Genomic DNA, 26849 nt, shown 5'->3' on the forward strand with positions numbered 1-26849 from the left:
TTTCCCATATTAAACTGAAATAAAATTAATAAAACTTCTTTTAGTGGCCCTAATCCTCTTCCGTAGTTTATCCCTAAAAAAATTCCACAAAAATAATTCAATAGGCTCTATGCACAGCTCCACTACTTCCTGAATTTAATGCAGCTCCTTTGTTTCCTGTCTTTCATGATTGGATGCACTGATTAATCCAGGTGTGTATGACCTAAGTAACTGGCCAGACACACCTGGATTAATCAGTTCGTCCAGTAATGAAAGACAGGAAACAAAGGAGCTGCCTTAAATTCAGGAAGTAGTGGAGCTGTGCATAGAGCCCATTTGCTCCGCGTCTGTTTAAATGAAGATGTGGTAATTCCACCATTAGACACCAGAGGGCGCACTCGATCTAATTTTAAAAGTAGGATGGCCCTCCTTCTTCTCGGTGCCCTTATTTTTTCAGGCTCGGTGAGCGGAAGTAGAAAGCCCTGCCTTTATTTTGAAAGCAGAAGAAGACGCAGGATCCTCGCAGTGACACAAACAACGACGTCAGGCGACTCGACAGGATCTGGAGCGGCTGTCCGACAGATAAATAATAAAAAAAGGTAAATAATGTTTTTATTCCTCCTGAATGAAGGAGAATTAGCAGAGCGGCGGCTTGAGGCGGAGCTGCAGCTGCCTGTAAAGGATCCATCTGGATCCGACGGCCTGTTGTGATGACGCTGAAACAGGCTGACGCTTTTTATTTACACGAATTCTCCTGACCTCAGTCTTTGAGATGCTGTGAAAACAGGCCATGAGAAGCGACATGAAAGGCAGCTGGATTCCCCTCAGCTAATCCGGTTAGCTCCCTAGCTAATGGGGCTAACTTAGCAGCTAAACCTTCTCCAGCTGATGGTTAACCTTCCCTAAGTGCTGGTTAACCTCAATTAAATGATGGTTAACCTCCAATAAATGATGGTTAACCTCCTTTAAATGATGGTTAACCTCCACTAAATGATGGTTAACCTTCCCTAAGTGATGGTTAACCTCAATTAAATGATGGTTAACCTCCAATAAATGATGGTTAACCTCCACTAAATGATGGTGAACCTTCCCTAAGTGATGGTTAACCTCCACTAAATGATGGTTAACCTTCCCTAAGTGATGGTGAACCTCCATGAAATGATGGTGAACCTTCCCTAAATGATGGTTAACCTCCTTTAAATGATGGTTAACCTTCCCTAAGTGATGGTTAACCTCAATTAAATGATGGTTAACCTCCAATAAATGATGGTGAACCTCCATGAAATGATGGTTAACCTTCCCTAAGTGATGGTTAACCTCCTTTAAATGATGGTTAACCTCCTTTAAATGATGGTTAACCTCCATGAAATGATGGTTAACCTTCCCTAAGTGATGGTTAACCTCAATTAAATGATGGTTAACCTCCAATAAATGATGGTGAACCTCCTTTAAATGATGGTTAACCTCCACTAAATGATGGTTAACCTTCCCTAAGTGATGGTTAACCTCCTTTAAATGATGGTTAACCTCCTTTAAATGATGGTTAACCTCCACTTAATGATGGTTAACCTTCCCTAAGTGATGGTTAACCTCAATTAAATGATGGTTAACCTCCAATAAATGATGGTGAACCTTCCCTAAATGATGGTTAACCTCCTTTAAATGATGGTTAACCTCCACTAAATGATGGTTAACCTTCCCTAAGTGATGGTTAACCTCAATTAAATGATGGTTAACCTCCACTAAATGATGGTGAACCTCCATGAAATGATGGTTAACCTTCCCTAAATGATGGTTAACCTTCCCTAAGTGATGGTTAACCTCCACTAAATGATGGTTAACCTTCCCTAAGTGATGGTTAACCTCCACTAAATGATGGTTAACCTTCCCTAAGTGATGGTGAACCTCCATGAAATGATGGTTAACCTTCCCTAAATGATGGTTAACCTTCCCTAAGTGATGGTTAACCTCCACTAAATGATGGTTAACCTTCCCTAAGTGATGGTGAACCTCCATGAAATGATGGTTAACCTTCCCTAAATGATGGTTAACCTCCACTAAATGATGGTTAACCTTCCCTAAATGATGGTTAACCTTCCCTAAATTATGGTTAACCTTCACTAAATGATGGTTAACCTTCCCTAAGTGATGGTGAACCTCCATGAAATGATGGTTAACCTTCCCTAAATGATGGTTAACCTCCACTAAATGATGGTTAACCTTCCCTAAGTGATGGTGAACCTCCATGAAATGATGGTTAACCTTCCCTAAATGATGGTTAACCTCCACTAAATGATGGTTAACCTCCACTAAATGATGGTTAACCTTCCCTAAGTGATGGTGAACCTCCATGAAATGATGGTTAACCTCCACTAAATGATGGTTAACCTTCCCTAAGTGATGGTTAACCTCAATTAAATGATGGTTAACCTCCAATAAATGATGGTTAACCTCCACTAAATGATGGTGAACCTTCCCTAAGTGATGGTTAACCTCCACTAAATGATGGTTAACCTTCCCTAAGTGATGGTGAACCTCCATGAAATGATGGTGAACCTTCCCTAAATGATGGTTAACCTCCTTTAAATGATGGTTAACCTTCCCTAAGTGATGGTTAACCTCAATTAAATGATGGTTAACCTCCAATAAATGATGGTGAACCTCCATGAAATGATGGTTAACCTTCCCTAAGTGATGGTTAACCTCCTTTAAATGATGGTTAACCTCCATGAAATGATGGTTAACCTTCCCTAAGTGATGGTTAACCTCAATTAAATGATGGTTAACCTCCAATAAATGATGGTGAACCTCCTTTAAATGATGGTTAACCTCCACTAAATGATGGTTAACCTTCCCTAAGTGATGGTTAACCTCCTTTAAATGATGGTTAACCTCCTTTAAATGATGGTTAACCTCCACTTAATGATGGTTAACCTTCCCTAAGTGATGGTTAACCTCAATTAAATGATGGTTAACCTCCAATAAATGATGGTGAACCTTCCCTAAATGATGGTTAACCTCCTTTAAATGATGGTTAACCTCCACTAAATGATGGTTAACCTTCCCTAAGTGATGGTTAACCTCAATTAAATGATGGTTAACCTCCACTAAATGATGGTGAACCTCCATGAAATGATGGTTAACCTTCCCTAAATGATGGTTAACCTTCCCTAAGTGATGGTTAACCTCCACTAAATGATGGTTAACCTTCCCTAAGTGATGGTTAACCTCCACTAAATGATGGTTAACCTTCCCTAAGTGATGGTGAACCTCCATGAAATGATGGTTAACCTTCCCTAAATGATGGTTAACCTTCCCTAAGTGATGGTTAACCTCCACTAAATGATGGTTAACCTTCCCTAAGTGATGGTGAACCTCCACTAAATGATGGTTAACCTTCCCTAAATGATGGTTAACCTCCACTAAATGATGGTTAACCTTCCCTAAATGATGGTTAACCTTCCCTAAATGATGGTTAACCTTCACTAAATGATGGTTAACCTTCCCTAAGTGATGGTGAACCTCCATGAAATGATGGTTAACCTTCCCTAAATGATGGTTAACCTCCACTAAATGATGGTTAACCTTCCCTAAGTGATGGTGAACCTCCATGAAATGATGGTTAACCTTCCCTAAATGATGGTTAACCTCCACTAAATGATGGTTAACCTCCACTAAATGATGGTTAACCTTCCCTAAGTGATGGTGAACCTCCATGAAATGATGGTTAACCTTCCCTAAATGATGGTTAACCTTCCCTAAGTGATGGTGAACCTTCCCTAAGTGATGGTGAACCTCCATGAAATGATGGTTAACCTTCACTAAATGATGGTTAACCTTCCCTAAGTGATGGTGAACCTCCATGAAATGATGGTTAACCTTCCCTAAATGATGGTTTACCTCCACTAAATGATGGTTAACCTTCCCTAAGTGATGGTTAACCTCCACTAAATGATGGTTAACCTTCCCTAAGTGATGGTGAACCTCCATGAAATGATGGTTAACCTTCCCTAAGTGATGGTTAACCTCCACTAAATGATGGTTAACCTTCCCTAAGTGATGGTGAACCTCCATGAAATGATGGTTAACCTTCCCTAAGTGATGGTTAACCTCCACTAAATTATGGTTAACCTTCCCTAAGCGATGGTTAACCTTCCCTAAATGATGGTTAACCTCCACTAAATGATGGTTAACCTCCACTAAATGATGGTTAACCTTCCCTAAATGATGGTTAACCTCCACTAAATGATGGTTAACCTTCCCTAAGTGATGGTTAACCTTCCCTAGTTGATGGTTTACCTTCCCTAAGTGATGGTTAACCTCCACTAAATGATGGTTAACCTCCACTAAATGATGGTTAACCTCCACTTAATGATGGTTAACCTTCCCTAAGTGATGGTTAACCTCAACTAAATGATGGTTAACCTTTCCTAAATGATGGTTAACCTCCACTAAATGATGGTTAACCTCCACTAAATGATGGTTAACCTTCCCTAAGTGATGGTTAACCTTCCCTAGTTGATGGTTAACCTTCCCTAGTTGATGGTTTACCTTCCCTAAGTGATGGTTAACCTCCACTAAATGATGGTTAACCTTCCCTAAGTGATGGTAACCTCAACTAAATGATGGTTTACCTTCCCTAAGTGATGGTTAACCTCCACTAAATGATGGTTAACCTCCACTAAATTATGTTTAACCTTCCCTAAGTGATGGTTAACCTCAACTAAATTATGGTTAACCTTCCCTAAGTGATGGTTAACCTTCCCTAAATGATGGTTAACCTTCCCTAAATGATGGTTAACCTTCCCTAAATGATGGTTAACCTCCAATAAATGATGGTTAAGCTTCCCTAGTTGATGGTTTACCTTCCCTAAGTGATGGTTAACCTCCACTAAATGATGGTTAACCTCCACTAAATGATGGTTAACCTTCCCTAAGTGATGGTAACCTCAACTAAATGATGGTTAAACTTCCCTAAGTGATGGTAACCTCAACTAAATGATGGTTAACCTTCCCTAAGTGATGGTTAACCTCCACTAAATGATGTTTAACCTTCCCTAAGTGATGGTTAACCTCAACTAAATGATGGTTAACCTTCCCTAAGTGATGGTTAACCTCTATTAAATGACTGTGAACCTTCCCTAAGTGATGGTGAACCTTCTCTAAATGATGGTTAACCTCCACTAAGTGATGGTTAACCTTCCCTAAGTGATGGTGAACCTTCCCTAAATGATGGTTAACCTTCCCTAAGTGATGGTTAACCTCTATTAAATGACTGTGAACCTTCCCTAAGTGATGGTGAACCTTCTCTAAATGATGGTTAACCTCCACTAAGTGATGGTTAACCTTCCCTAAGTGATGGTTAACCTTCCCTAAGTGATGGTTAACCTTCCCTAAGTGATGGTTAACCTTCCCTAAGTGATGGTTAACCTCTATTAAATGACTGTGAACCTTCCCTAAGTGATGGTGAACCTTCTCTAAATGATGGTTAACCTCCACTAAGTGATGGTTAACCTTCCCTAAGTGATGGTTAACCTCAACTAAATGATGGTTAACCTTCCCTAAGTGATGGTTAACCTATTAAATGACTGTGAACCTTCCCTAAGTGATGGTGAACCTTCTCTAAATGATGGTTAACCTCCACTAAGTGATGGTTAACCTTCCCTAAGTGATGGTGAACCTTCCCTAAATGATGGTTAACCTTCCCTAAGTGATGGTTAACCTCTATTAAATGACTGTGAACCTTCCCTAAGTTATGGTGAACCTTCTCTAAATGATGGTTAACCTCCACTAAGTGATGGTTAACCTTCCCTAAGTGATGGTTAACCTTCCCTAAGTGATGGTTAACCTTCCCTAAATGATGGTTAACCTTCCCTAAGTGATGGTTAACCTTCCCTAAGTGATGGTGAACCTTCCCTAAATGATGGTTAACCTCCTTTAAATGATGGTTAACCTCCACTAAATGATGGTGAACCTTCCCTAAGTGATGGTGAACCTTCCCTAAATGATGGTTAACCTCCTTTAAATGATGGTTAACCTTCCCTAAGTGATCGTGAACCTCCACTAAATGATGGTTAACCTTCCCTAAGTGATGGTGAACCTCCACTAAATGATGGTTAACCTTCTCTAAGTGATGGTTAACCTTCCCTAAATGATGGTGAACCTCCACTAAATGATGGTTAACCTTCCCTAAATGATGGGTAACCTTCCCTAAGTGATGGTTAACCTTGTTAATGTTCTGTCAGGGTGTTTATCTCAGCCGCTGCCATGGCTGATAAAGCTCTGCTCTGGTGGATGCAGTGTTGTAAAGCGGGGTCGAAAGATTTTTCTTTCCTTTCTGGCTGGAAGCTGAAGATATAACTGGCAGATGGGCAGACTTGTATTCTGACAATCATTCATCAGCTAATTAAGCGGGTAGGGATGAGGAAGTGATGTACCGACAGTCAGCTGACCATTTTTATACAAGGCCAATGATGCCATCCAAGGCACAGGGTTAGCATAACTCTCTACAAATCTACAGTGAAGTGTTCAGGTGTCATCAAACCACATAGTTTGACTGTAAAGCATGGCGGTGGAGGGCTAGTAAAGTGGGCTTCAGGGTCGCTGGTATTCTAAGGTTTTCTAACAGGGATCCCAAGCACCTCAGAGCGGTGGCTTTGAAGGAGCGTCAATATGTTGCAAAGGTCCATCAAAGTCCAAAGCGAACCTGGATGCATTGTTGCCAACAGGCTGAGTCAGAGAGAAGTGAGCGGCTGGTATCAAACGCTGCTACAGGGGATATAAAACCATAAAAGTAGCAGTAAACTATTTACGCTGGGCTGCTGTGAGGTGATGTATGATGAAGGGCTTTTTGTTACAGTGAAACGATGGCGTCGCTAAATCCTTTTTTTCTGAGCCGATCCATGGGCTGAGCAAATATACTGATACCCATCTGATACTGATATGGAAGAAAAACTTCCATAAAAAAAAAAATCATTGGAATCTGCTTTTTTTTTTTTTTTTGTACATCGAATTTTAAAACCTGAGTTTTTTTAGCACTGGATTTTAAACACTTTAAACTCTGTTTTTTTTTTTAAAACAGAAATGGGACCTGTGTTTTGTATCAAAGATGTACGGATCAGATGAAGGTGACCTGGCCGTTCAGACACAGGTCGCATTTGAAAAGATCAAATTGGTATTGGATTCAGGACCACGTAGCCAAGTGGGCTGGGTCAGATTGAAAAAAATCGGCTCTGTGTATCCAGACTGCCATGAAAAGATCAGATACAGGCCGCATATTGGCAAAAAAAAAGGGTTTGGGGCACTTCAGGCTGCAGAGTGAACCTAAATGACTGGACTGGAAGCCAATATCCAGTCTAGCTAATTAGTTGACGTTGGAGCCGATATCAGATCGATCAATCTCTAAACGCACCGCACAGGAGTTAAAAATAAAAAAAGCTAACTTTTTGCGAAGGCGCTCAAATCTGCTGCTCGTTTGAGATCCGAGGAGATCTGAAGGTCCAAATGTTCTAGCTAACGTAGCTTTCTGGTTTCAACCAAATCTCCGTCCTCCCATTTGTTGCTAGCTTTCTAGAGTTTTAGACTCATGCATGTGGTTGTCATGGTAACAACATCAAAGCAGCCGTCAGAGAGAGGAAGCAGGATGCTAGGACGCTCCTCTTCTGTCTGAAGCTCCTGTAAAACATGTTAGCATTATTGCTACAGCAACTCTACAAGCTAGCGCTGCTCCTCTGACGTTCAGGAGTGACTTAAAAGCTCCTGTTTGACACAAACCGATTAAAATTAGCTGGAAGTCCCATGGATGGGTTCTGCGGTTGGAGCTCCCCCGCGCAGGAGCAAAGTTTGCAATCAAAGCTGGTATGAATCAATCTAGAGAATGATTAATCAGCCCATGACTCAGAGGTGCGAGTCTCCCTCCTTTACTCCTCCACCCAGCCGTAGATTTGGAGTCAGCAGTAAATATTCAGCTAACTGTGTAAGATAAGACTATGCTTAATACCAGAAACCTAAAAAGGTTTTGTATGCATGTATTTTTGAGGTGGAGATATAATTTTTTGCTTGTGTTGCTGATGCTAACAAACAAAAACAACAAGTAGCAAATTAAGGCTGACATAAATGGGCTTCTGGATGAAAACAGCAGCTTAATTCAGTAAGTCAGGCTACCTATGAGTCAGTCGGCAGCTTGGGCTGCCCACTGGAGGCTTTAAACTGTCCAGCAACAAGCGGGGGAGGGGAGAGAGCTGTTTTGCATATTTCTCTTTTTAATCATAAAGATCTTGAGCCGGTTTTTGTATATTTCTTTTCTGACCTGCAGCCGGTTGTGTTGCTTCTCCCCGGCTCAGCGGCCAGCAGCGGCCAAACTGGTTTTACAGTAAAAAGGTCAGAGGCTGATTGGCTGCGAGCAGAAAGTAGTGAGTCAGAAAAAGGAAGAGGGCTGGTGGTGTGAAACGGACGCTTTCTGCCTGTCTCTAAAATAAGATGATCTATAGATGAACTTATTGATAAAATGTGTGATTTTACTGAGGAACAGAGCTACACAGAAAAGAAAAAAAATGAGTAGCTGAGTTTCTCTGCATTCTCTGAAGGAAGTTTTCTTCCTGTTTCGACGTTCTGCTTTTCTTTAGAGTATCTCAGGCTCATATTCGCTGGTTAATTATTCTGGCTTCCTCTTTTAGCTCAAACACAGCAGCTGTTTGTGTTTATCACCATCAGCTACGCTCCCTAAAAGCATGGTTTCTCTCTAGGAACCCCTGCTAAGCCAGCTGACTGTCAGTGTGCAGCAGCTGGTGGATTAATTTTGCTAATAATTGTTCCAATTAAGATCCGCCTTGATGCCAGCATTCACCATCAGGAGCTAATTTAAGTTGCATAGAAGTGAGAAACTTCCATCGCATTTCATGATTTAAAAAATGTTTATGAGCAAAATTTAGAGATAAATTTCCTTCTTTTTCAACTAGAACGTTCTTTAGATTGTTTCAATGAAGGAGAGAAACCAGGCAGAAGAACCTGCTTCGTGTTCCAGGTAGTTAGCATCAGGATACGATAACATCTCTTACCGTTAGTGAAGTAATGCTAGCTCTAGCTAACCTTTAGCGGGCCTGCGAAATGGATTTTCTGGGCCGTCGGCGGTCCAAATGTCCTTTGCTGTTGTGTTGGAGGAATTCCCAGCTCACGTTAAGGTTAATTCAGTCGAAGTCTTTTACCCTCCAGCACCAAACTGGGGATCTTGCAGTTGTGACATCACGTTTCAGCGAAACGTGTCATGAAAACACGTCTTTAAAGCAGTAACTTAATAAACACAGGCTGATATGAGAGCTAGCATGATGCTAGCTAACACCCCACCACTTTAAAAGCACTGCAGCAGCAATTAATACCATAAATAAAGACTGTTTTATTTTATTAAGAAAACAATAAATGTTTTAGATAACAACAACCTGTTCTGGAAATTCTAGATCTTTTAAAAAAGAAAGAAAAAGAAGCCTAAAATGAACAGGAGTGGAGAGTTTGTGGCCTGCAGCTGCGTTATAAATGCATGTCAACCGTCTCTGGTGAGATCAAAGGTTTCCCAGGCAGCCCACCTGCAGCTGCGGCTCACCTGTTTCACCTCTGATGAGTCACGAGCAGAGCAGCTGGGCGCCTCTCTGCTCTGAGCAGAACAAAAAGGACGAACCCGCCGCCGTCCGCATCACTCAACATCTTCTGCGGCCTTTGCGGCTCGTCACTCTGAGCGGGACTGGGCGCTAACAGCTGCATGTCACTGCGTGGGTGGCTGCGTTTGGTCCGCGGCAATCAGCTGACTGCCTGCTGCTTTCTATATTTAAAGCAGCGTTCTGTCAGGAAGCATAACATCACTTAGCTCTGTGTGTGTGTGAATAAAGGAAGGAGACGTTCTCCCATCCCGCTGCTGTTTCAGGTTCACTGGCTGTGGCTGGAGCTGCTGCAGGCTCTTATCTCACAGTGATGTCATCAGAGAGCAGGAAGCGCTGTCCAGCTCGACATCCACCTGCGTCTCGTTAGCTTCATGTCTTTATTCAATCAATAACCATCAACCTAAGGATCTCCCTCTGCATCCAGCCGCACATAATGGAGCCAAAGCTTCAGAAAGTTTGCATCCAATCAGATGAGTTTTTGTTTTTTAACACTTTATAGGGCACTATGTGTTTGGAATCCAGGACAAAATCTTATTACCTTTTTAATATTCCAAGAATCTGGATATTTTGATTGCAAAAATACATTTCTATGTGATAACAAGAGATGCCAACTTTACCTGATAGATCCCAGCTCCTGCTCCTTCACCACCTTGAACAGTAAAAAAGTAAAAATAAAAAGAGAGAGAAGTGATGATCTGGAGCAGCTCAGCTGATTTTCAGACTGAAGGCGGAGCGGCTGCTTTAGCCGTTCCAAGCCCTTAATGACGTCTGGATTCCGCATCTAATCTCTGGGAAGGCAACACCCTGCATGCTTGATTGGACCGTCGGCGCTTCCTGCTTACCATGGCTTTAACCCAGAGGGTTTGAAACAGGGTTCAGTAGAAGAAACTGGACAAAATGTATTTATTTTTTCTCCATTTGCTTTGGAAAAAACTGGAACGTCACGGTAGTAGATCATATTTTGGAGATCCGGGATAGAAAGTTAGCTCATTATATCCAGCAGGCTACATGAGGTGAATACAGACAGAGATACAAACTAAGGATTTATATCATTTATTAAGTCTATATAATACAAATTCTATTTAGTTTATTTCTATAGCACCAATTCACAACACGTCATCTCAGGTCACTTTCCAGTTCACCAGATCATCCAGTCAAACTGATTCAAAGTTTTCTATCTAAGGAAAACCAGCTGATTGCATCGACTCATTGAATCTACAGCAATCCCTCACACCAAGCATGCTTGTAGCGACAGTGGAGAGGAAAAACTCCCTTTGAACAGGAAGAAACCTCCAGCAGAACCAGGCTCAGTGTGAGCGGCCATCTGCTGAGGCCCACTGGGGTTCAAGGAGACAGAAGCAGACATAGAAAAAGAAGCATAGATACTAAAGGCAACTGTCAACCAGCTCCACAGGCGGCCCCGTCCAGGAAACACACAGCCTGGCAGACGAGCTCCGAGCCAGCTCCCATGTCAGAGGATGAAGAGAGCACATCCAGTTAGTCACAGTCAGAGAAACAGGACTACACTGGAAAACAGGCCAAGCTCCAACATCTAGAAACAAAGGTGTTGATGGCAGCAGCACAGCTGATATTTCTCTCCAGGATGGAGTCACAGCCAAACAGGAACAGACCAGATGAAGCTACTATGAGAAAAAGCAGAGAGAGCAGAACGTTAGAGATTGAACTAACAGATTCTGCAGAGTGGGAGAATAGAGATAGAATGAAGCAGAATGATGAAAAAGGGGTCCCTATGTCCTCCAGCAGTCTAAGCCTATAGCAGCAGAACTATAGAGATAGGATCATCTGGGGAAATCTACATGAATGAATAACTATTGGTCACGAAACATGGAAAGTTCCTTGATGGGAAAACCCATATTTAATCCAGAAGTGATAATTTAGTAATAGCTTTTAAACAAGGGTTTCCGTGGGTCTTTAGAAATCATTAAGTCATTCAAAATTCATTAAATGGGATTATCATGTCATTTAAAATGTTTTATTTAGAAAAAAAATCATTTCTAAAAAACAATTTAATCAGATATATCACAATATATTTGTATGGAATTGCTTCCAGTGGATTGTAAAGCGGTACGTTCAGAATGGAAAGATGCAAATTTCAACCAAAGTGGCTGGAAAATTAGGAATTTGGGACGTGGCTGCAACCCATCGACGGTAAAGATGATAAAGGGCATTAAAGAGCATTAAATTAGGATTAATCATTCCTGTATAAACCCTCTGAACCAGAGGTCAAAGATTAGTGGGCCGCGGCCCGGATCTGGACCCAAATGATCCAATGAGCTGTCAGTCTGGGTTGCTGCTGCTGCTACTTTTAGATCCAGCAGGCAAACCTTTCCCAATGGGAAAGAAGGAGAAGACGGTGAGAAAAAGAGAGCAGAGAAAGTGTGGACATGAAAGAAAAGTGAAATGGCGTGCTCAAAGAGGACCCACTGCTCTCATTAAGTACAGAGACAGTCAGGAAAATGTATATATTCCCAACTGAACGATTGTTGTTCTCTCCTTCATAAACAATTTAGAGTTTAACATGAAAAAAAAAATCTATTTTTTTAAATATTTTTTATTTTAAAATTCAATCTATAACATGGATGTATAAACACCTCATTTTATTTCAGTGTTAAATTCTGTTTAAAGTAACGGATTAGAATAAAAAAATCTCTGGACTTTTACTGGTTGATTATTTTCTTTGTTCGGACACTGCTGATTTTAATTGGTTACTTCTGATCTAAATGGTAGGAAAAGGCTGAGATTCCATCAGCTGGTGTTTTTTTAAATTTTTTCTTTAATTTCTTTATCTCTTCATGCTATGGAAGAGGTTAGGGCCACAAAAAATAAAAATAAAAAAACTGATTTTTAAAAAAGTATTTCAGTTTAATATGTGAAAAAAAAGTCAGAATTCTGACTTTAATCTCCGAATTCTGACTTTTTTTCTCCGAATTCTGACTTTAATCTCCGAATTCTGACTTTAATCTCCGAATTCTGACTTTTTTTCTCCAAATTCTGACTTTAATCTCCGAATTCTGACTTTTTTCTCAGAGTTCTGACAGATAAGAAACATGTTAGCATCAAGCCATAGCCATGTCTCTTTTAGAGACTAGCTCTCTTGTTTTAATGACCTTCTGCTCCTCCATTAATGAGGGGACCCCTCGGGCACGTAAAAAGTTGCCTAATTCTGTCATTTTCCACCAATGTGTCACTGGCCACCTCAACAACTCACATCTTTGTCAGTGAAGCTGAGCGCTCCCACATCTCTGCCTCCATGGTGCCCATTTACATTAAGATCCACAATTCTGAGATTAAAGTCAGAATTCTGAGGAAAATAGTCAGAATTCTGAGATTAAGGACAGAATTCTGAGGAAAATAGTCAGAATTATGAGATTAAAGTCAGAATTCTGAGGAAAATAGTCAGAATTCTGAGATTAAAGTAGGAATTCTGAGGAAAATAGTCAGAATTCTGAGATTAAAGTAGGAATTCTGAGGAAAATAGTCAGAATTCTAAGATTAAGGACAGAATTCTGAGGAAAATAGTCAGAATTATGAGATTAAAGTCAGAATTCTGAGGAAAATAGTCAGAATTATGAGATTAAAGTAGGAATTCTGAGGAAAATAGTCAGAATTATGAAATTAAAGTCAGAATTCTGAGGAAAATAGTCAGAATTCTGAGATTAAAGTAGGAATTCTGAGGAAAATAGTCAGAATTCTGAGATTAAAGTAGGAATTCTGAGGAAAATAGAATTCTAAGATTAAGGACAGAATTCTGAGGAAAATAGTCAGAATTATGAGATTAAAGTCAGAATTCTGAGGAAAATAGTCAGAATTATGAGATTAAAGTCAGAATTCTGAGGAAAATAGTCAGAATTATGAGATTAAAGTAGGAATTCTGAGGAAAATAGTCAGAATTCTAAGATTAAGGACAGAATTCTGACTTTAAACCCATATTATACTAAAATAAAATTTAAGTCTGTTATCTTTCTTTTATTTTTTTCAGTGGTCCTAATCCTCTTTCGTATCATGCCCCCAAACCCTCCCCCCTGGTTAATAGATATATGACCCCCACCTCAAGTAATAACATTGAGGTGGGGGTCACAAAAACAAACAAACCTTTCCATGTTCTTCAGGAGGAACCTAGAAGGAACAGTTTCTTCTGGCCGACATTAAAACAACAAAAACGTCTTTTCCCTCCCTCTCAGGTCTGTGTGTGAAACAAAGCCCAGTTCTGATGTCATCGTGTCCCAAAATCTGCCTTGTTGGCTGAATTGTGACCTCGGCTGATAGTCGCTTCCCTTTCCTCCCTCAGTGCGGTTCCTCTGCTCAGACGCTGCTCTGCAGTCAGGCTCGTTTGCGGCCTCCTCTCTTCCCCTTTTTCATCACACTCCCTGACTCTCGCTGTCTTTTCTCTCACAGTTCCGTCTTTTCGCGGTTCTGCAAATCCTGAACTGTGCAAACATTCCGACGGTGTAAAGGGTTTGATTTCAGCTGCTAAAGTCTGACCTCTGGTGTTTTCTCTGTGCCCTCCAGGCGTCCCAGTGCTCGCCGTCCCATCCGTGAGTGGGATGTCTTCAGAGCTGCTGGTAGATCTGGGTGAGGACCCTGCGGCCGCACAGCTGGGGCAGCTGAAGCTGTCCACCCTGGAGGACCAGCAGTGGCCTCCTGATGAATCCACCCTCAGCAAGTCAGGTGAGACGGACGGAGCATTGGTTTCCTGCAACACGGCGGCGTTTCACGCCCCTCCTTCCGCCGATATCCATGCATCTCTCTACTCTCTGCTTCCCATCCAGGAAGATTTTCAATTTAAAAATCTCAGAAATAGCGTTGAGTTCCAGGCTTTATACAGCAGCCCAACAAAGCCTTGATTTTATTTAGAAACAGAAGAACGGGTCCATAGAGAACAGGATTAGAGCCACTGAAAAAATAAAAAAAGGTTAACAGATTTTTCAGTTTAATATGGAGACAAAGGAAGAATTCTGACTTTTTTTTTTCCTCAGAATTCCAACTTTAATCTCAGAATCCTGACTTTAAACCAATCAGATCAACGAAGCATATGACATACTAACAGAGTGACGACGAAAACACAACCGCAAGCCATGCTACTCTTGCTGAAACCAGTCGGGAGAAGAGCAAAAACATCTTTTCCTCTGAGAAAAGCCTCCAGAGCAGTGTTTTGCTCTTCTTTCAGTGAAGAAATACTCTGTAATTCCGATAAAACTTGCTCGTTAGCCACGCTAACGCTAGTTTCATCGGCTGAAGCCGCCATGTTCTTTAGACTGAACTGTCGCGCTTCTCGTTGCGTCACACCTTAACCAGCCTCAAAGCCAACGCTGATTGGACGTTCGTTTGGTGAACGGCTCCAAATTTTCTTTAACGGAGAGTCTCCAGACTGATCTGCGAGTGAAATCTTGAAAGCTCGCGAGATCAGTATGGTCTCACGAGGCTAACACATTGTTGGAAAATGACAGAATTAGGCAAGTTTTTCCGTCCCTGAGGGTCCCTGGTGATGCTATTTGATTAATGGAAGAGCAGAAGGTGATTAAAGGAAGAGAGCTAGTCTCTAAAACAGACATGGCTACGGCTGGATGCTAACATGTTAGCTGTCTGAATTCCGTCAAAATTCTGAGATTAAAGTCAGAATTCTGGGGAAAAAAGTTAGAATTCTGAGATTACAGTCATCGAGGACATCTTTTCTTTTCTTTTTTTATTACCAGATCTTATCTCATAATTACAAGATCTCTTCTCATAACTGCCAGACCGCTATGTCGTATTTACGAGATAAGATCTTTTAATTATCAGAAAATATCACATAATTACGAGATGTTATGTTATCATTACAAGATAAGATCTCGTAATGATGAGAAAAGATCTCGAAATTATATTTTCTCATCATTAGGAGATAACATCTCACAAGTACAAAATACTGATCTCGGAGGCTAAATTCTGATTGGACGAAAAATATAGCAACCAGATAACTGTAACGGAAGCGACGCAGCAAAGAGAAACGCTACGAAATAAAGAGGACGGATTGTTTGGAATAAATGAATACATTTGGCAAGTAGAAAATATAAAGTTTAGGTTGACGATGGCGTTCCTCTAACTGCCCGTTTCTTTCCCCCTGCCTGTGTTTCAGAGACGGACTCCCAGGGCTTCGACCCCGGATCCCCCCACCTGCCCGGGAACCACCCCTTCTATGACATCGCCAGACATCAGATCATCGAGGTAGCAGGTGGGCACATTGGCGTGAAAACCACCGACCGCCGTTCCAGCTGAAGAGTCCGTAGAGTCGATGGTGTTTGTTTTGTTTCACGCAGGCGACGATAACTTCGGCAGGAAGGTGATCGTGTTCAGCGCCTGCAGGCTGCCTCCGCAGCATCAGCTGGACCATCAGAGGCTGCTGATGTAGGTGATGATGGTGGAGGAAAGGTGTGATGGGTGAATTCTCTGCAGCAGCTGGCGGCCATCACTGGGTTCTGTTTGGACCTCCAGGGTTTCCGTCCAGTGTTGCTCTAAGGATAGATGTGGACTGATGCTGAGGTGGTTTGTTTCTGGCAGGTATCTGAAAGCCACTCTAGATCAGTATGTGGAAAGTGACTACACCCTCATCTACTTCCATCATGGGCTGACCAGCGAAAACAAACCCTCGCTCAGCTGGCTGCGGGACGCCTACCGAGAGTTCGACCGAAAGTGAGTTTATCTAGCTTCACTGTGTCCACAGAGCCTCCCTCCCAGTTAACACCAATGAAACACTGAGTTGGGTTAAACCAATCATAAGGAACTGTTGGGTCATACTCTGCTAAAGCAACTACCCTGTGTTCAGGGTGATTTCAAACAGGATCCACTCTGTGATGGATTCAGGCCAATGCAGAAACGTCTGGAAATTAAACCTGCTGCTTGTGTTTCCAGGTATAAGAAGAACATCAAGGCTCTGTACATCGTCCATCCGACCATGTTCATCAAGACCCTGCTGATCCTCTTCAAACCCATCATCAGGTCGGTTCCTCGGTCACTGATGCAAACTAGATCCATATTTAAAGTGTTCACCACCTGATTAAATTCTCTTCTTCAATCTGATCATCAGCTTCCACCATTATTAACTATTATTTACAGCTAAAGAGGTCTTACAGCTCCTGTTTCATCAGCAATAAATGCCTAAAGTTTCCTCTTCCGTCTCTGACCAGCAGGTTTATGTTCAAACAAGAAGCAACAAAGATAGAAATCTAACAAAAGGAGCTGCTACTGTCACTAAGGCAACATTTTGCTGCCCTCTGCTGGCAGGGAGCATGTATTGCTCCTTTTGTTGAGTGTCTGAACTGCAGAACAGCACCTATACTTAAATCTACAATGAAATAATAATAATAATGTTTTTTTCCCCCTAAATGTTATCAAAATATAAACTTCAAGTGTTTGTATAAATGTTGATCCAAACCTTAGTCTGGGTCCAGGACTAAACCTTATTTCTTCAGCTTTTACTCCAACTGATGCCAGTTTTCTTCCATGCTTGGCGTCAAAACCAACTGTAATCTTTATATGTTTAGAGAGATCATGGAGCACTGTGGGCTAATGCTAACAAAGAGGTAGATGCTCTATACTAGATCTGGACTCAGAAAGCATGTGGGTATGAAATAAAGGGGTGGTGAGAGTATTAGTTTTCAGTTTCACAACAAATCGAACTCAAAGACTCCTGCTAACACGTCTGTCTTGTAACAACCAAGCGGTCGGACCAATCAGATGCTAGCAGTGTTTTTTGGGGGGGCGTGACATGTAGGAATGACGACAGATCTACATTTCAGTAAACACATGGCACCTGTCATTCCTGGTGCACGGCTGAAAAGCCACGATTCGCTGCTACGATTGGCTGAAACTGTGTTATGGAAGGCAGGTACTAGCTGGCATGTCACCCAATCAGTTTCAAGTATTGCACTACAGTAGTTGCCATTCAAACTGTCCCCACTTTTCTTCATGGGCCCTTGGCTGGTCCTTGGCTGGTCCTGGGCTGGCCTTTGACTGGTCTTTGGCTGGTCCTGGGCTGGCCTTTGGCTGGTCCTGGGCTGGCCTTTGGCTGGTCCTTGGCTGGTCCTGGGCTGGTCTTTGGCTGGTCCTGGGCTGGCCTTTGGCTGGTCCTTGGCTGGTCCTGGGCTGGCCTTTGGCTGGTCCTTGGCTGGTCTTTGGCTGGTCCTGGGCTGGCCTTTGGCTGGTCCTTGGCTGGTCCTGGGCTGGTCTTTGGCTGGTCCTGGGCTGGCCTTTGGCTGGTCCTTGGCTGGTCCTGGGCTGGCCTTTGGCTGGTCCTTGGCTGGTCTTTGGCTGGTCCTGGGCTGGTCTTTGGCTGGTCCTTGGCTGGTCCTGGGCTGGTCTTTGGCTGGTCTTTGGCTGGTCCTTGGCTGGTCTTTGGCTGGTCCTTGGCTGGTCTTTGGCTGGTACTGGGCTGGCCTTTGGCTGGTCCTTGGCACGTTCTGGGCTGGTCCTGGGCTGGTCCTTGGCTGGTCCTGGGCTGGTCTTTGGCTGGTCTTTGGCTGGTCCTTGGCTGGTCTTTGGCTGGTACTGGGCTGGCCTTTGGCTGGTCCTTGGCACGTTCTGGGCTGGTCTTTGGCTGGTCCTGGGCTGGCCTTTGGCTGGTCCTTGGCTGGTCCTGGGCTGGCCTTTGGCTGGTCCTTGGCTGGTCTCTGGCTGGTCCTTGGCTGGTCCCCTACAATTCCTTTTTAAACATCTTAAATATTCTTTCTGTCATTATTTTCGACATAAAGGTCTATAGAGAAGCACCATCTCCTTGTCAGACCCTGTAATTCAGTGAAAGTTTGCTCACATTTAGAAGCAGCAAATGCCAAAAAGACATGAAGTGGATGTGAGATATCTGACAGGTTCCTGTGGGGGGTGAAGGGAAAAGAACACCATCCTTTTAAATTGTGACGCACTTCTAGTCCAGTTTAACGGAGAAACAAGGTTGACCCTCAATAGAACGTCCATTTAGCGCCACCGCCTCTCTGTGTCGCAGCTTCAAGTTCGGCAGGAAGATCAACTACGTGAGCTACCTGAGCGAGCTGGAGGATGTGGTGAAGTGCGAGCAGCTAGTGATTCCGACCCGCGTCAGAGAGTAAGAACCGATTCCTTCCGGGGAGGAACTGAAAGTCCATGTTTGGTCTCATTCAGAAACGTAGACATTTGTCCCGTTTCATTGAATCTCAGGTACGACAACAAGCTGAGGGCATCTCTGAAACCCAGCACCCAGCCCCCTACGTCTCCCCCACGGAGCCCCCCACTGCCAGACCAGGTCTTCGGGGTTCCCCTGTCTGTGTAAGTCAAAAACAAAACCTCCGCTTTCGGGGGCCAGCGGTTCTGGTTCTAGTCACGCCATTTCTGTGTTCTGCTATCCAGGCTGAGACAGAGGGACCCAGATGGTGATCCGGTTCCCGTAGTGATGAGAGACACCATCAACTTCCTGTCAGAACAAGGTAACGTTCCTGGCTCCCCATAGATCCAGGAAGTGAAGGCCGGCGTCTGAAACTCGCCTCATGTCCTCTGCTCTGTCAGGTCTGGAGATCGAGGGGATCTTCCGGCGCTCCGCCAACGTGACTCTGGTGAAGGAGGTCCAGCTCAAGTATAACTCCGGTACTACAGCCGGTTTTCAGATCGCCAAACGGTCGCTGCTTCTGTTCCGGTTCTAACAGTTCCCTCCCTTTTGGGCTGCAGGGGTCCAGGTGAGTTTCCGGGACATGGAGGACGTCCACCTGGCCGCCGTCATACTGAAGACCTTTCTTCGAGAACTTCCAGAGCCTCTGCTGACCTACCAGCTCTACAACGACATTGTCAACTTTGCAGGTAATTAAGGGGGAGGTTGCATGGGTCCGAAATAATCAGAGCTTTGATGTTTTCAGAACAGCAGAGCTCTGATTCTGACTCTGCATGATTTAACAGGAAGAGACCAGCTAGCTTAGCTTTTATTAGCCATGCCCACCTGGGATCGCTGTAATAGAACTTTACTGATGGTATGAAGTAGGCTAAAAGCACCAAAAGACACCAAGTGACTTGGATCGGTCTGGAATGGGTCACGTAAAAACCTGAAATACCAAAGTTACTCCAAGAGGGCATCCACTGATGATCCAGGAGGTGATGGAGCTGGGGCTCGGCAGGCCTTCGCCGTTTCTGTTAAGGTCAGAGGTCACCATCCAACAATCCAGAACCGCTGCTGACCCAGGAGAACACAAAGGCCCATTGTCTCGGTAAATACGAGACCAAAGAATGTACTGGAGGGCGTGGAGTGGGCAGGAGTGGGCATACTTGTTGCCCCTCATCTTGCTGCCTGTACGTTGGCCTACCTCCACATACATGTGGGGGGACGGGCTCTGACTGTTGTTTGTGCTTATGCGCCAAACAGCAGTTTAGATTACCCACCCTTTTTGGAGTCTTTAGAGGGTGTACTGGAGAGTGCCCCTCCTGGGAACTCCCTTTTTCTCCCAGGGGACTTCAACGCTCACATGGGCAATGACAGTGAGACCTGGCGAGGCGTGGTTGGAAGGAATGGCCCACCTGACCTGAACTCGAGTGGTGGTATGTCGTTGGACTTTTGTGCTCATCATGGATTGTCCATAACAAACACCATGTCAAGAATAAGGGTGTTGATATGTGCTCTTGGCACCAGGACACCCTAGGCCGTAGTTCAATGATCAACTTTGTTGTTGTTTCATCTGACCTGCGGCCGCATGTCTTGGACACTCAGGTGAGAGGAGGGGCAGAGCTCTCCACTGACCACTACCTGGTGGTGAGTTGGCTCCGATGGTGGTGGAGGACGCTGGTCAGACCTGGTAGGCCCAAATGTATTGTGAGGGTTTGCTGGGAACATCTGGCAGAGTCCCCCGTGAGAAGGAGCTTTAAATCCCATCTCTGGCAGAGCTTTGAACACGCTCAGAGGTCCACTCAGACTCATTGAGTCTGAGTGGACCATGTTCCGTGCCTCTATTGTTGAGGCTGCTAGTCAGAGCTGTGGCTGCAAGGTTGTCGGTGCATGTCACGGCAGCAACCCTCGAACAAGCTGGTGGACACCAGCAGTGAGGGAAGCTGTCAAGCTGAAGAAGGAGTCCTATCAGGCTTTATTGACCTGTGGGACTCCAGAAGCAGCTGATAAAGCGTACTTCTGTACGGTTTCGAAGCTCTTCTGGTCCACGATCCGGCATCTTAGGAGGGGGAAGCAGTGCAGTACCAATACCATGGGCGTAGGTTTGCATAGGGACATGTCCCTACCAAGATTTTGGACCCACCTACTTGTCCCTACCAACAACTCCACTTTACAATTCAGCTTTGTTGCAGCAGTAGAGGGGTTCTGGATGGTGAATATTGACAGACAAAAACAGTTTTTATCTAAAATGTAAAATGTTTATATATCTATTTACATTTTTGGTATAATTCCTGCTGTAAGTTGGTCGCTCTGTGAGCTAGACATGTTTTAGAGTCTCTATACTCCAATTAACAATTAATCGATTACTAAATTTGTTGACATTTCAATAATCGATTATTCCGATGAATTGTTTCAGAGAAAGATAAAATGCATAATATGGGTTAAATGGAGTAATTATAGCCTAGATGACTTCAAGAGTGAAATTAATGTTCTAAATATTCAGTGTCAGTTCCAGTGCTCATGTGAATACAATTAATTTATCTGGCGTCCCTTTAATCTATTCTTTTGCTTTGTTTTATGATACAGAGAGAATATTTAAAAGATAAGAGTAGGTTTTACCTCTGTGTACCTCAGCACAATTGTATATCTTCAAAAGAAAAAACAGGATAAATCCACATATAACAGACATAGTTAGACCATATTTTGTTAAATAGGCACAGATTTACTTTCTGTCTTAGTCGCTGGTAATTTCAAATGCAAACCTTTTCAAAGTGGAAAAAAGTCATAATTCCTCATTCATCTTAGCCGATGATGCTCTAGTATGTGTAGCGCTTAGATCATTTATACAAATGTAGCAAGAAATGCTGCTTTGCTCTTTAAACAAAATAGACCCTGATTTTCACAGCAAGCATAAAAAAACGAGCATGCATATTTTTGCATAAGACCAATGGCATCAGAACAACAGTACCAAAGCTGAAATCAAACCTACACCCTTGACCAACACTATTTATAATGGGGGTGGTGTGCTGCTGACCTCGACTCAGGACGTCATATGTTGGTGGGCGGGGTACTTCAAAGACCTCCGTAATCCCACCACCAAGTCTTCCATTGAGCAAGCAGAGCGTTGGGGCTCCGGCTCGGGTCCTCCCATCTCTGTTGCTGAAATCACTGAAGTGGTTATAAAGCTCCTCAGCTCCCAGGGTTGGATGAGATTCACCCTGAGTACCTTAGGGCTCTGGATGTGGTGGGGCCGTGTTGGTTAACGCGGCTCAGCAACATTGCGTGAACATCAGGGGCAGTTCCCCTGGATTGGCAGACTGGGGTGGTGATCCATCTATTCATCCATTTTCTAGCACGCCTATCCTGAGTGGGGTCGCGAGGGGTGCTGGTGCCTATCTCCAGCAGTCAATGGGCGAGAGGTGGGGTACACTAGCAGTCAATGGGCGAGAGGAGGGGTACACCCTGGACAGGTCGCCAGTCCATCGCAGGGCAACACAGAGACAAACAGGACAAACAACCATTCAAACACACACTCAAACCTAAGGGGAGTGTAGAGAAGCCAATTAACCTCATGTTTTTGGACTGTGGGAGGAAGCCGGAGTACCCGGAGAGAACCCACATATGCTCAGGGAGAACATGTGAGAACATGCAAACTCCATGCAGAAAGACCCCTGGCCGGGAACCTTCTTGCTGCAAGAAGCAGCCCGGGATGGTGGTCCCTCTGAACACTTGATCAGCTCTATACCCTCAGCAGGATTCTGGAGGGTGCATGGGAGTTTGCCCAACCAGTCTACATGTGTTTTGTGGATCTGGAGAAGGCATTCGACCGTGTCCCTCACGGGGTACTCCTGGAGTATGGAGTACCAGGCCCTTTAATAGGGGCTGTTAGGTCTCTGTATGACCGGTGTCAGAGCCTGGTTTTCAGAGGGTAGTGTAAATGGGTCTTATGGGCATGCTGGTCTGACAGGGTATGCTGATCTGACAGAACACCGTCCCTCCTGTACAAACAAGTAGAGGCCATAGACATTAGCTTGCCTTGCGTCGTCGACTCAGCAGCAGTTACCCTGCAAACATTCCTCTTTGGCCTCTTTCCCACATGGGTCGACCTGCTACCAATCAGCATTTGGCTCCCTTCCAGCTGGCTGATAAAGCTGGTCTAACCCCCCACTGGCAGCTGCGTGGCCACTTTCTCCTCGCTGCAACGTTTCTGGTGACATCATCACACTAGGTTAAGCCTGGTTTATGCTCAGACACTAGGTCATCTGCGTGTGTGTCGCAGTTCCTATGCGTATTGTTTGTTCCTATTGCATTCTGTTTGGCACCTAATGGCAGAAACTCTGGCTGTAGTGCCATGCACAACGCCTGGCACACCTCGGACACCATCCCAGACACCGTACAGGACACTAATTTGTAGCTCTGTGCGACAGTCTGTTGGTTTGATCCCGAAGAGAAAACATGCATCGCCACAGCCAGTCTTCGGGGAACACTAACGGGTGAACTGTGAGTTTTTCGGCGTTGGATGAGGGGTTGTAGACGGCGAATGACCTCGTGAACTAGCCTGTGATTGTCCCTCTTGCATTGTGGAATGGAATAACATAGCACAGTCCACGCTACAAAGTAAACAATGGAGAGAACATCAGGGAAGTAAACAATGGAGAAAACATCAGGGAAGTAAACAATGGAGAGCAACATGGAAGGAAGCCAGGAAGTTGTCTGAATCTCTCACCAGAACTGCTCCATGTTTATCGAATGTAATCAGAGTTGTTTCTGCTTCTGAGATCAGAAGACTGGCGCGGTGTGTTTACGTCCATACGTTGCGTTCAATGGTATCAAGTAATTTAGCACGTCGATTTTAACGCACGCTGATTTTAACGCGGGTCGCTTGCCGAATCGTTTGACCTGGGTACATGCGCGTCTGTGAGCTGGTCCCACTGCCCCTTAAAGCCCATTGTTACTGGTTTTAAACAGGTTTTTGACCAATGGGAAAGGGGAATTTAATTCAAACATTTTCCAGATTTTCAATTCCAGATTGTGTTTTTTTCCTTTTTTTTCTCCTTTAGCAGTATCCAGTGACAGTCAGGCCGAGGTTATGAAAACATTGCTGGAGGGACTTCCAGAGGAAAACTACGCATCCCTGCGGTACCTCATTACATTCCTGGCTAAGGTAAGAAGCCCCCCCTCCCGCCTGAAAACATCCCTTCCTCCCAGCCCCCCTCCGCCTCCTACAAACCTGTGTGTGTTTTAGGTGTCGGCCAACAGCGAGGTGAATAAGATGACCAACAGTAACCTGGCCGTGGTGTTTGGCCCCAACCTTCTGTGGGGGCGGGACAACGCCATGTCACTCAGCGCTATTGGACCCATCAACAACTTTACCAGAGCCCTGCTAGACCAGCAGCATCTGGTTTTTACCTAATGCCCCTCCCCCCCTGCTCTGAGGTCTTTTATGCCGCCCGGGACGCCTCTGAGACCCGCCTCCTTTGCAGCATTTAACCAGGAGCTAGCCTCAGAGCCCCGCCCATTACAAAGGTACTTCTGTATCAACAGCAGCCTTTCAGTCAGACCGCCACCCCCGACGTCAGTCCGCCCTCATTTGCATCGTCCCGTCGATTAGCCCGCTGTGTTCCTGTCAGTCGGCCCGAGAGCGGAAGAAGCTTAGGAAGCGTTGATCGTAGAGCGTGAAGGCCTCCTGACGAAGGCAGCTGTGATGTCACTTCCTCGTCAGTCGGACGCTCATAGATGGTCTCTGCCCTTCCCCCCGGAACCTTCCTCCCAACATGACCAAAGCTCCTCTCCGGCTGAAGTCAGAAGAGAACGGAAGCTGAGGTTTGACTCAGGTTTACCGAAATAAATCGCGAACTTGGTACTGAAATCGTGTCGACAATCTTCAGAGTGCTGTAATTAAAGGACGCCGTGCGGTAGCATCTGCGATGCTCTTCTGGACCTTCCTGTTTCAGTTTCCGTAGCAACACACCAATTAGCGACACATTTCCATCATATTTCATTATCCAGTTAAGTAAAGGATCCTGTTCCGCCTTTTTGATCGTTAAGGCTTTCACAGTCTTCCTATCCCCCCCGCCCCGCCCCCACCACCACGAGGACCAGAAATTTTTAGGCCGCATTTGTTTATTTGGTACATGTCAGTAACTGGTTCTCACATGAGATGCGCAAAGCTCCATGCTGCGCGCACGAGCGTCGTTGCTGTTTCATTCCGTTTGTTGCCTTTTCTTTTAGTTTGTTTCGCGGAGCTGGACCAAGTTTGACCGCGATGTTCTGTTCTATAGCGGGAACAGTGGACGCGTACGCCTTAGTGGATCGACCTGTCAATTCCTCGCCAAAGAAACATGGTCTAAACGTCGGGGTCGGATTCTCAACACTAAAGGTGCCAACGTATGGCTCTGCGATTTTTATTATTATTATTTAAGCATCTTATCTTTTTTCACGCTGTGTTGAATTTCTTTCTGATTTCCAAAACCGTTTTTTTTTTTTTTGATGCCCTGACCCGGACATCCGATCCTTTCAGGAGTCGTTCGCTAGCTCTAACCTGCGTTTTTCCTCTGTGATGTCACCAAACCATCAGAAACCTTGGAGTATTCGTGACGTGACGTTGCTGTGTTATCTAAACCGTCTGAAAAAAAACCTGGAAAAAAAAAAACGGCAAAACATGAGAGGCTAGCTCGTCTGGAGCTAAGCCCTAAAACAAAATGGCCGTTGTTTACTCGTTGACTCCCAGTTCCATCAGTGCCATGGTGACGTGTGTGTGTGTGTGTGTGCGTAAAATGGAGTGAACATGTTTTTTAGATGCGTTCTTATTTGATCAAACTGTGACGTTAAAGGAACCCTAAAGTTTTCACACCCCGCTTCAAATCCCACCTTTAATAACGAACGTATCGGCTAGTCTTCTCTCTTTTTACAGCGGACGCTTTAAAGGTGGGGAAAGAATCTCGGCTGGTCTCGGTTTTTTTTTAAGCCCCGGGGTGTGAAGACTTCTGGGAGCCACCAAAAAAAACAAAGTCTTACTACAAAAAAGAAGATGAAACCAAGTGGAAATCATTTCGTTGTTTTTAGAGTTAAATGAGGAAACTTACCTGATTCTGTGTGTGTTTGTGCCTTATTTGTGTCTCTGAGTGATTTTTTTTTTTTTTTCTCTACGTTCAGTTTCTGGCTGTAGAATAGAGCTGCGTTCAACAGAAATCATGGTTTCCATGTTGTGGGAGAAAAAAAAAAAAAAAAAGCTCTACCTGTAAATGGAAGCTGTCTAATTACCAGTTTGGTACCAGCACTGGTTTCAGCTTCACTGTTTAGAGAAAAATAAGTGATAAAAATGAACTTCCTGGACGTAGCCTCTGTTTGCATGTTCCCCCTGGGTTCCGCGACCCGCCGCCGCAGACCCCGTCATCCGTGGATCTTTGTACTGTAATCATGAAGGTGCCATGGGAGGAGATCTTCGGTTTGGACTTTAGTGATTCCAATTTCCTCCTTTACTTTTCATATCTAGTACTGTGGATCTTGGCCTTGTTTGTGTCCAATATGATGGTAAAATGCTGTATTATCCGTATAAACGACCAATAAACAAATTGTGAAACAAACCTAAATGGTGCCCTTTTATCCGTCCTTCCCTTATTCTTTGCCTTCCTTCCTTTGGTCGATTATTTCCTCCCTCCAAGTCTCTTTTTTTTGTCACTTCCTGGATCCCAGAGGAAGATCCCCATTTGTTCTAGGGCTACAAGTAACCATTATTTTGCAAATCAGTTAATATGTCGATTATTGTTCAATTAATAATCGGATAGTCGAAGGTTTCTAAAAGGAAATGTCCGGTTATATTCAGGATTCAAACTTCTGAAAGTCCTTTAAATCTGAAATGATTCCATCCTGTTCAATAAATGATCAGTGTTTTTAATTCAGAGTCATTTTCATGTGAATGTGCTTTACTGGAGGCATCCATGTTTGTCAAAGAACACTACTGCCACCTACTGGTTAGTGACGTCACGGTGCGGTATCGGCTGTTGATCAAGTCCCAGTGCTGTATCTGGTGTTTGTCACAACGCGCTATTATCCAAGTCATCTTGAAAACATTCTTCTTCCAAATGTTGGCTACATATTACGGGTTTTTT

General features: G+C 44.0%; 1 protein-coding gene across 3 annotated transcripts; it reads left to right on the forward strand.

The window, feature by feature from the left end:
- The first annotated feature begins 442 nt into the window (after positions 1-442).
- Positions 443-26324, forward strand: arhgap1 (Rho GTPase activating protein 1). 3 transcript variants are annotated; one of them, XM_038274809.1, is made up of 13 exons: positions 443-577; positions 14157-14318; positions 15763-15858; positions 15944-16031; positions 16185-16316; positions 16536-16622; positions 18622-18720; positions 18813-18920; positions 19002-19078; positions 19158-19235; positions 19317-19445; positions 23799-23902; positions 23984-26324. In XM_038274809.1, exons 2-13 carry the CDS (start codon positions 14195-14197, stop codon positions 24149-24151), a joined length of 1290 nt encoding a protein of 429 aa, XP_038130737.1. In that variant the 5' UTR covers positions 443-577; positions 14157-14194; the 3' UTR covers positions 24152-26324. The 3 variants fall into 3 exon arrangements, with proteins under 3 accessions (XP_038130737.1, XP_038130739.1, XP_038130738.1); XM_038274811.1 differs by having other exon boundaries at positions 14158-14318; positions 23802-23902; XM_038274810.1 differs by having other exon boundaries at positions 444-578; positions 14160-14318.
- The last annotated feature ends 525 nt before the right edge of the window (positions 26325-26849 follow it).

Source organism: Cyprinodon tularosa, unplaced genomic scaffold (genome assembly GCF_016077235.1).
Source record: "Cyprinodon tularosa strain WSP-4 unplaced genomic scaffold, ASM1607723v1 ctg930, whole genome shotgun sequence".
NCBI classification, from domain to species: Eukaryota; Metazoa; Chordata; class Actinopteri; order Cyprinodontiformes; family Cyprinodontidae; genus Cyprinodon; species Cyprinodon tularosa.

Bases quoted from the DNA above. Each gene is read 5' to 3' on its own strand.
- arhgap1 (XM_038274809.1), top strand. From the start codon at position 14,195: ATGTCTTCAGAGCTGCTGGTAGATCTGGGTGAGGACCCTGCGGCCGCA. The intron at 14,319-15,762 runs GTGAGACGGACG...CCTGTGTTTCAG, and splicing joins ATCCACCCTCAGCAAGTCAG to AGACGGACTCCCAGGGCTTC. The intron at 19,236-19,316 runs GTACTACAGCCG...TTTGGGCTGCAG, and splicing joins CCAGCTCAAGTATAACTCCG to GGGTCCAGGTGAGTTTCCGG.